At 33.9% G+C, this 11,258-nt stretch overlaps 1 protein-coding gene across 1 annotated transcript; it reads left to right on the top strand.

The window, feature by feature from the left end:
* Positions 1-7,173: 7,173 nt before the first annotated feature.
* Positions 7,174-10,844, top strand: LOC131061873 (putative leucine-rich repeat receptor-like serine/threonine-protein kinase At2g24130). The gene is made up of 2 exons (XM_057995732.2): positions 7,174-10,170; positions 10,256-10,844. Exons 1-2 carry the CDS (start codon positions 7,239-7,241, stop codon positions 10,690-10,692), a joined length of 3,369 nt encoding a protein of 1,122 aa, XP_057851715.1. The 5' UTR covers positions 7,174-7,238; the 3' UTR covers positions 10,693-10,844.
* Positions 10,845-11,258: the final 414 nt, after the last annotated feature.

The following is an 11,258-nucleotide window of genomic DNA, read 5'->3' as shown; positions in this document are numbered from 1 at the left end:
ATGATCATTGTATAAAGAGACAAGTATCTGCACCGAGAACACCTCAGCAAAATGGGATAGCTGAAAGAAGAAACAAATCAATTGTAGATTGTGCGAGAACCCTGATGATAGAAAAGAGGGTACCTCAAAAATTTTGGAAAGAAGCGATTAGCACTGCAGTTTACACCCTAAACTGAGTACAACTGAAGAAAGGAACTTTGAAGACACCGTATGAAATCTGCTATGACAAGAAACCTAATGTAAGTTACTTTAAAATATTTGGAAGTAGATGTTATGTTCACAAAGATGATAGAAATGGAAAGTTTGATCAGAAAAGCGAGGAAGGAACATTTCTTGGTTATTCTTCTAGAAGTAAAGCATTTAAATGTCTGATCAAATCATCTAACAAAATAGTGGAAAGTGCAAATGTGAAAATTGATGAATTTGCATAAAGAAATGATGAAGTAAATTCCAAAGAACTGAAAGATTATGAGGAGTTTGTATATGTTCAACTAAGAAGTCCTACCAAGAAAATTGATGAAGAAAATGAAGAAAATACCCAGTTACTAAGTGATGAAAAAGATCATACAGAGCCTACCGAGCCTATATTAGCCAAGTATGTCAGAAGAAATCATGCATCAAGTCAAATTATAGGAGATAAGGATGATCCAGTGATGACAAGGAACAAACTGAGACAAAACACATGTCAGATATCTGAATTTGAACCAAGAATAGTAAAAGAGGCATTTAGTAATGAAGATTGGGTAAATGCTATGACAAAAGAGATTGAACAAATCAAGAAGAATGAAACATGGACACTGGTCCCAAGACCAAAAGAGAAAAATGTGATCGGTACAAAGTGGATTTTCAGAAGCAAGCTAAATGAAAAAGGAGAGGTCATTCGGAATAAAGCAAGACTAGTTTGCAAAGGTTATGCTCAAGAGGAAGGAATAGATTATGGTGAGACTTTTGCACTTGTGGCAAGACTTGAAGGAGTGAGAACATTGTTGGCATATGCTTCTTACAAAAATTTCAAGGTATATCAAATGGATGTTAAATCTACATTTTTAAATGGTATACTAGAAGAAGAAGTTTATATTGAACAATCTGAAGGATTTATTGAAGACAAGAATAAAGATCAGGTATGTAAGTTTAACAAAGCTTTATATGGTCTAAAGCAAGCACCTAGAGCATGGTATGAAAGAGTGCACTCTTACTTAATCAAGATTAGATTTATAAGGACAAGTGAAAACAACAACATGTATATGAAGAATGATGAAGACAATGGAATACTAGTTTCAGCCATATTTGTTGATGATATTATTTTTTGTCGAAATGACTCTTTATGCAAGAACTTTGGAAATGAAATGTGCAAAGAATTTGAGATGTCATTAATTGGTGAAATAAAGTATTTTATAGGTTTACAAATACTGCAAATAAAAAATGAGATTTTCATTACTCAATCCAAGTATATAAAGGAAATCTTGAAGAAATTTGGAATGGAGGATTCTAAACCTGTAAGTACTCCTATGACTACCAATTGTAAACTATCAAAAAGTGATGAATCTGCATCTATTGATCAGACACTTTAGCGATCTATGATTAAAAAGTTGCAATATGTGGTTCACAGTAGGCCGGATGTAGCACATGCAGTAGGTATAGTTGCAAGATTTTTTGCAGATCCCAAAGAAACCCATATGATAGCAATCAAGAGAATTTTGAGATACTTAAGAGGCACAGAAGATTATGGTTTAGTGTATAAAAAAGAGGAATGATTTTGACTTGAAAGTCTACACTGGTGCTGATTGGGTAGGAAACATTGATGATAGGAAAAGTACAAGCGGTGGAGCTTTCTTTCTGGGAGACAGACTAGTAAGTTGGCTTAGCAAGAAACAAGGATGCATTTCACAGTCAATAGCTGAAGCTGAATATGTCATTGTAGCATTGAATTGTACTAATATAGCATGGATCAAACAACTATTGGAAGGTATGAATGAGAAAGTCACTGAGCCAGTAACTATATTCTGTGATAATACTAGTGCCATTAACATTTCAAAAAATCCGGTAATGCATTCTAAGACAAATCATATCTCTATAAAGTATCATTATCTCAGAAAAGAAGTTCAAGAGAAGACCGTTGCGTTGGAATATATTAGTTCAAACGAACAAATAGCAGACATTTTCACAAAGCCACTGCCAAAGGACACTTTTGAGTATCTCAGAAGTAAGCTAGGGGTCCTACCCCTATCTAGTACTCACTGACAGAGTTCGGTGAAAGCATCAATTCTATGAATCTACAGATTAACTATTTATCAGTTGATGCTGATTTACACACTTTAGGAGGCTACCTAAAGTTGTGTAGGAACTAGTGATTGAAGACAAGTTGCTCTAACTGAGACTGAGATGATACATTTGTATTTTCAACAAGAAAATTACTTCACAGTGGAAGAAATCATGAATTAGTTTTACTTTTTCGCATTGTTGTCAAAGGGGGAGAAGACTAATTAGTGATGATTAATAGGTGAAGATGGGAGAAGACTAATGACTGGGAGAGAATTCAAGGATAACAGGAGAAGATTAACAGCAATCTGAATCTGAATCAATTAAAATAAAATCAAGTTTGTATTACCATTAAAAGTTTGTTTTGCCATCAATGCCAAAGGGGGAGATAGTTAGCATTTCACAAAGGGAGATTGTTGGTATTCCAGTAAGTTTGTTGGTATGAGGATATTGAGAAGGTTGTTGAAGATTGTGGAGATAACTGAGAAAGGATGATTATTGTCTTAATAATATTATTTTGTCATTGATGTCAAGCAATTGATTTTTTGTTTCAGTATGATGTTGCCATATCTTAATGAGTATGTTTTGATAAGTATAAAGATATCGGTAAGTGACACAAAAAGAATGAAAATGAAGGGGAGTAATAAGTTATTCAATGGGAAACTATTACCGAGTTAGACAATGATGAGATTTTGTTATTTTGATTATTTTGATATCCTATATATGAGTATTCTAAGAATGAGAAAAGATTTCATTCATTAGATGAGTTAAGGTTTGATATTGTTCTATGTTACTGAGCATGAAGCTAGTCGGTAAACACTAAGGTTATCGTTATCGGTTAAAGAAGGAAGAATATCTACCGAGTAAAGGTTCAATATTTACCAAGTAACAACCAAGTAATAACAGAATGCATTGGATGGATTAAAGCATTATTAAATGAAGAATTCCAATGAGCTAGAGATGTATAGATGATTGGTATGTCATGAAATAAGTTTGGTGAAGATCTACGACAATGAAAATACAGGAGTTAGATCTACAACACAGATTGAACGGTCATAACCTAGCACAAGTTCCAAGGAAGGAATACAAGTTCCAAGGCGAGATAAAAACATATTCAGATCGAAGGATACAATGAACCTAGTCAAGTTTGAAGATTTGATGGCTAAGATTGATCATGGGAAATGTGATCAAGGAGATTAAGCGGTTATGAATTGTTTATAAATAAGAAATTGTTGATGAACAATACATGTGGGCAAATAGAAGAATAGTGATACTACAGTAGTGATCACCGAGCACAAAAGATTGAATATCTGATTAAAGAATAGATTGAGAAGCCCAACAAGGAGCAAGATAAGTCTTATGACAAGATTATTTTGAGACATCTATTCATTATAAATGTTGCACATGCTAAAATTTTAGCTGAATACTCATTTGACAATTGTTTTGCTTTCAATATGCAATATTGTTTTGCTTTCAATTTGATTATAATCTCTAAGATGAGTTTAAATGGTCTTAAAATCTTAAACACACTAGTCAATACTAGTAAACTAGATGAAAGGAATATTTTGTTAATGGAACAAATTTTAATATTATACTTGATTTTGTGTTTCAGTATTGGTTACTATTACATAATTGGATAGGTGGTAGGTCTTATATACTTGATTATGTGTTTCCTACATTACTATATTTTCATAATTTTGAATCCTCCATGTTGTGACCCTTGAACTCATTAAATAAAATAAAAATTGATATCATACATTATGCACTTGCATTATAAATTTTGAGTTCATTATGTAACATAGTCAATATATGACATGACTATTTTACATAGACTATGAATGTTATATAATATTCTTGCATATTTTACTTAAAAAATTTCCTATCAATTATGTCGTAGAATAGGTTTTAATAACAATCTCTTAAACTTGGTGTTCTAATATACCCCATTTAATGTGTTTTTGGTTTTGTTTTAAATAACAATTTTGAACTTCAACATCATTAAATTTAGTTATTCTAGATTGATATTTTACAAATATACTTTCAAGATGTTCCATGTCTTTTTAGATTTATAACCATATAATTTTTTTTCTATTTTGAATGGAAACACTTTTAAAAGAAATTCTCAACAATATTTTTATTTTTCTTACATGTGTATATTTATTTTTTGTAAAAATTTAGTCATCTTATAAAAGTTTGTAAGATAATGTTTATGATTGTTATACACTTAATTCTTTATACATTAAAAAAAAATATATTTAAGGTTGAAATTTTTTTTTATGTGATCTACACACTCAATGATGTATTCACTTTAAAAACACATACACTAACTACGAAATTTTAAAATTGATAAATACAAAACAAAAAATTAGGGTGCACACATTAAACAATATGTTATATTTTAGTAAAAAAACCAACAACACTTTTCTTTTAGTGTGAAAATTCACTCTCTTAACCATAAACACTTTTCAACTCCTCCTTTATTTCAATTTCAATTGATTTACCCTTAAGGTAGAAGTCAACCTTATAAGGGAAACACACCTAATGTTATGTTAAAATTTTATGATAAAAAAAGGACCACTTTATGCGCTTCTCCTATTCCACCCTCTTAATCTATTACATTTAAAAAAATATTAGTATAGAAAATATTTTATGAAGACTTCTAATATTGTTCTTGTCACATCTTAAAAGTTTGAATCTAGCTATCTTGAATTAAGTATTAAAGATTTTTTATTTTTTTTTAAAGGGAGTCATATTTTTTACCCCTCTTCGGACCCCATTTCCATACACATACTTATATTTTCTTTTGAGAAAAAGGAGGTGAAAATATAACGAATCCAAAAAGGTAAGGAAGCCACAAAAAGTCAAAAACAAGAAAGATAGAGGATCAAGCCACTCCCGATATACCCACATACCTACACATATCCCCTGTAAATAAGTCCTCAAGCACCCTAGAATAATCCAAGGACAATTGTCCCCAATCCTCCACTTGCCACTAACCACCATGCTCAAAATCCCATCTAGCCAAGCAACCTGCCACCACATTCCATTCTTGAGCAACATGGCAAAATGTAATATAGTCCAAAGGCCCACAAAGCCTAAAACTATGGTGTGCCACACGAGCCAATTGCCAACTCAGTCCCTCAAACTTATGTCCATTCAGCATTTCCACAATAATTTTGAGGTTGATTCAACCTTCAAGCCATTTCCATACACATACTTAGATCTTAATGATGTGCACATAAAAAATCAACAACCCACAAAGAACCACAAGCATTGAAACTACCATCATTACTCTATTACAAAACATCCATATCCTCCATAAAACATTCATTATCTATAAGAGAGTAGCTCACCTAATTACCCCTCATTTGACCTATATTTTTCCTAATGAACAATAGCAGCTACTTTTATTTTACTCAATAGTGGTGACACAAATTTGGAAGACATAATGATGTGGAAAAAATTTCTCCATTAATGCAACAATGGATTATTATAAGTATAATAAAAAAATAATAATTTAATGGACATGTCAAAAATATATTTCTTAAGTGTAGCATTATACAATATTGTTGATATATATTTCTTTAAAGAATAAATTTATTTTTTCTTTATGTAGTAATTTTTCCATTCAATTGGTAGACATTACACCATAAAATTTGGATAGTTCTCACTTGAATAATTTCATTTTCAGATTTACAAAGCGTCTCTTTGCTTGATCCAACTTCCTACCAGAAATTTGAAAAATGTTACTTTGAAAAAAATATATGCAAGAGGATGATTATTCCACTATGTATCTCACTTTTTACCCACAATTTATGGCAAATTTTCTTCTCAAATACAAGACCATACAATATGGTTGATGCCTATCCCTTTCAAGAATGGATTTATTTTATCTAATGTAGTAAATTTCATTGAATTGATACAAATGGTGTCATAAAATATTAATAGTCCTTACTCGAGTAATATAATTTTTAGATTTAGAAAGGCTTTCTTCACTTGATGCAACCTCCTACCAAACATTTGAAAAATGTCATTTTGAAAAGAATATCTTTGAAAAAGAATGATCATTCTAATATGTATCTCACCTTTTAACATCAATGTATCATGAATTATTTTCTTGTGTAGAACACCACACAATATGGTTGATATATGTCCCTTTCAAGAATAAATTTATTTTGTCAAATGTTGTATTTCTTCATTCAATTTATGCAAATGAAACCATATAATATAAATAGACATCATTTGAGTAAAATAATTTTTGGATTTAGAAAGATTTTCTTTCCTTGACGCAACCTCCTACAAGAAACTTGAAAATTCACATTTTGAAAACAATATCTATGAACAAGGAGGATTAATCATGCGTATCTCACTTTTCAACTTTAATGTAATATGATGCTTGTTCTTGAATTGTACAACACCACACAATATGGTTGATATATTTCCCTTTCAAGAACAATTCTATGGTGTCTAATGTTGCAATTCTTCATTCAATTGATACACATTAGATCATAAAACACAGATATGCATCGCTTAAATAATATCATTTTTAGATTTAAAAAGTTTTTCTTGACTTGATACACCCTCTTAACAAAAAATTGAAAATTATCACTTTAAAAAAAATATCTATGAAAGAAAAAGACTCTCTCATATGTAGCACTTCTTATCTTCAATGCAACATGAATATTTTTCTTCAATACAGCACCATACAATATGGTTGATTTACGTCTCTTTCAAGAATAAATTTATTTTATATTATAATTCTTCATGCAAATGATATACTTCAAGACTATAAAATATGATTAGACATCTTTTGAATTATAAGATTTTTAGTTTTAAAAATCTTTTCTTAGTTTGATGCAACCTCCTCCCAAAAAATTGAAAAATGCCACTTTGAAAAAATATCTATATAAAAAGACGAGTATTCCCCTGTATCTCATTTTTTACCTTCAATGTAATACGACTGCTCTTTTAACTCTACCATGGCTCCACTTTTTTTCTTCGGTTTCATGCTTTCCATGTTTTCAATCTCCGTTCTTCCTCAGTCTCTCAATAATATCTCTCATCAACAACAACAATATTTGCTCTTGCAATTTAAAGCTGCCATTTTGAACAATAACATTTCACTGCGCAACTGGACTCCCTCTCTACCCCTCTGCAATTGGACCGGCGTTAACTGCCATCCCTCTTTTCACTCTGTCCTCGCCCTCAATCTGTCTTACATAAACTTACACGGCACCATCTCTCCTATCCTGGGGAATCTTTCCTCTCTTCAAACCATAGATCTCTCTGGCAATGCCCTCACTGGTACCATTCCACCTCAACTAGGCCAACTTCCCTGCCTGAAAATACTCTGGCTCCACGACAATCACTTACAAGGAACTATTCCGCCCACTCTCTCTGCTTGCCGTAGTCTATATTACCTGGATCTCTCCTATAACCAACTGCATGGCAGCATACCACCCGAGCTGAGTCTCCTCGCAAGTCTGAAGAACCTTACCTTGGGAGCAAACAATCTCACCGGTACCATTCCGTATTCTTTAGGAAATCTGTCAGCCTTAGTTAGACTGGATTTGCAAATAAATGATCTCATAGGTACCATTCCGCCCACTATCTCCGCTTGCCGCAGTTTGCATTACCTTGATCTCTCTTTTAACCAACTGCATGGTAGCATTCCACCCGATCTAGGCCTCCTTACAAGTTTGAGGATCCTTTACTTGGGAGCAAACAATCTCACTGCCATTCCTCATTCTTTAGGAAATTTGTCCGCCTTAGTTAACTTGGATTTGGCAGAAAATGATCTCACAGGTCCCATTCCCCCTGAACTGGGCATGCTCACTCACCTACAGATGCTTCAGCTTTTTCAAAACCACCTATCAGGTAACATTCCCTCCTCTTTAACAAATCTCTCAAAATTGAATAGATTGGATTTCTTTCAAAACCAGCTGAGTGGACATATTCCATGGGACATTGGTACCAAGCTCTCCAATTTGAAATACCTCAGTTTATGGGCAAATCAGCTTAGTGGAAACATACCAAATTCCATTGGAAATTGTTCGGGTCTCGAAGTACTTTCGTTAACCAAAAACCAGCTCGGTGGAATGGTCCCAATGGAGCTCGGTAAGTTGAGCCTCCTTACCACGCTTTATCTAAGCCAAAATCAACTTGTTAGTACCAGCAGAAACACATTGGCTTTTCTCAATGATCTAACAAATTGCTCTCACTTGCAATTAATAGATTTGTCAGCTAATTATCTCACTGGTATGTTGCCTCCATCCATCGGCCACCTGTCTACTAATCTCTCTCACTTGAATTTATCAAGCAATATGATGAGTGGAGCCATACCACAGCAAATTTCCAATCTGACAAATTTAACCTTCTTAGACTTGGGCAATAATTTTTTCAGTGGCAGCATTCCATTTGAAATTAAAAAACTCCAGAAGCTGGAAAGATTGTATCTGAATGGGAACAAATTAGGAGGCGGCATTCCAATGGAGATAGGTCAAATGCAACATCTCGGACTCTTAAATCTTGGTCAAAATCAGCTGTCTGGTAAAATACCAGATTCTCTTTGTAGCCCCCAACAACTTAGGCGTCTTCATCTTCAGCATAACAACTTATCAGGTGAGATCCCTGCCACTTTAAATGGATGTCGCAATTTGGAGCTCCTTGATTTCTCTTACAATAAACTACGGGGAAGGATACCTCGTCAACTCATTGCCAACCTTCAAAACCTACAATTTTTTCTCAATCTTTCATGGAATTCTCTCCAAGGGTCCTTGCCACAGGAGATGAGTAAAATTGCAAACGCTCAAGCCATAGACATATCTGGGAATCGACTTACTGGGGTGATTCCAAATGCTCTAGGAGACTGCACACAATTAGAGCACCTAAATCTGTCATACAATGCCTTTGAAGGTCCAATACCAGATTCACTCTCCAAATTACTAAATCTCCAGGAAATGGACCTCTCTGTCAATTTTCTATCAGGTTCAATACCAATGTCCCTTGGAAGACTAAAAGTACTTAACTACATAAATGTTTCTTTCAATAATTTGTCAGGTCAAATTGCAGATGGAGGGCTGTTTCCAAATAGAACTGTTATAACATTGTTTGAGGGTAACCTTGGCCTCTGTGGCCCAACAAACTATTCATTGCCTCCATGCCCAAAGCAGACCCAAAAAAAGAATTCACTGCTCAAAAAGATATTATATTCAGTTGCTGGAGCCATTGCTTTAATACTAATCTCTTTCATTACACGAATGTTGTGGAAGCATAAATTTTCAAGACAACTATTGCATCCCTCAAAGCTTTTTCTTCAAAGGCTCAGCTATCCAAAATTTCCTTTTCAAGATCTTGTCGTTGCAACATCTGGATTTGATGAGTCAAACTTGCTTGGAGTGGGTAACTTTGGTTCAGTATATAAAGGGATTTTGAGGAATGGAAAGATCGTTGCCATCAAGTCTCTTAATTTGCATAATGAAGAATCTCAAAAGAGTTTTAACACAGAATGCAGAGTGTTAGGGAGGATTAGGCACCGCAACCTCATTAAAATCATAAGTGCATTTTACTACCCTAGCTTGAAAGGTTTGGTTCTTCAATATGCATCAAATGGGAGCTTGGAAAATCATTTGCACCCTAACAGAGAGGATCAGGACCTTTTTGAGTTGGGATTGAGTGAGTGTTTGAGCATTGCTACAGATGTAGCCCATGGCATGGAATATTTACATCATGATTGTCCTTTGCAAATTGTGCATTGTGATTTAAAACCTAGCAATGTGCTCCTGGATGCCAACATGACAGCCCTTGTGACTGATTTTGGTATATCCCGTTTAATTACTACTCCAAACTCTATAGATTCACTGAGTACAACAACATTTGCACTCAGGGGATCTATTGGCTATATTGCTCCAGGTAATGTTTCTGAATTATGTTTACATTGACATTAACCTTTTCTTTAATAGTTTTTCAGGAATTTCATGAGCAAAATTAATTGCAGAGTATGGATTGGGCGGGAATATTTCTATAAAGGGAGATGTTTACAGTTATGGAATTCTGATACTAGAGATGGTTACAAGGAAGAGGCCAAGTGATGACATGTTTGTGGGAGACCTAAATTTGCAAAAGTGGGTGAGTTCAGCTTTTCCAAATAGAGTGGCAGAAATTGTTGACAGTAGGCTGCTGATGGATGTGAATTCAAACATGGAAGAGAATGGATTTCTACTTTCTTTCATTCATGTTGGTTTGCTATGCACCAATGAATCGCCAAGAGAACGACCCTCCATGAGAGATGTATCCATGGCCTTGGAGAACCTCAAGACATCTTTGAAAGGAAATATAGTTTCCTCCAATTTAACATCTACTATATCAGACCTCCTACGCAATACCAATCCCACTACATTATCAGCATCAGACAGTCAAAGTTCTACATTTTAGATGTTTCGAGTTTCTCCCTTGTGTAGTCAAATATAGAAGATTTATCCAGCAAATTTTAGGCTATGGTGTTTAAGGCCAAATGTTATAATGTACAATATATCAATGAAATGTATGTTGCGAATTAATTATTGAAACCTAAATTTGTTGTTTAAGGTGATGTTGTGCCACTTTATCTGCTAGTTTAACAAACTATGCATGATGATGTCATATTGAGAGTCTTTTAATGCTTCTATCTCCTATTTTTAGGAGTATGTTACAATTTATTGTAAGGGACCGCAAGCTCTTTTAAAGAGAATTTTATTGCTGATTCAAATACAGTTTGGAATAAGTGTGTCGAGTTTTTTATTGCAGGGAAAGGACCTCATTACTGAGGCATGATGTAATCTATTGAATTTTAATAGAAGTTTCTTTCTGTGATAACATTCTCTGTTTCTGTAGCGTAGTGTGCTTCTGGTTATCACCTCTGTTTTCAGATTCAAATTTGGTATCAAAGCAGGCTAGATCGACGGTTTGAAAGAAAGTTGCAAAAGTTATTTGAATAAAAGCCGATGCATTGCCGATCGAAG

Source organism: Cryptomeria japonica, chromosome 3 (genome assembly GCF_030272615.1).
Source record: "Cryptomeria japonica chromosome 3, Sugi_1.0, whole genome shotgun sequence".
Lineage (NCBI taxonomy): Eukaryota > Viridiplantae > Streptophyta > Pinopsida > Cupressales > Cupressaceae > Cryptomeria > Cryptomeria japonica.
This window is presented reverse-complemented; position numbering and strand designations above follow the sequence as displayed.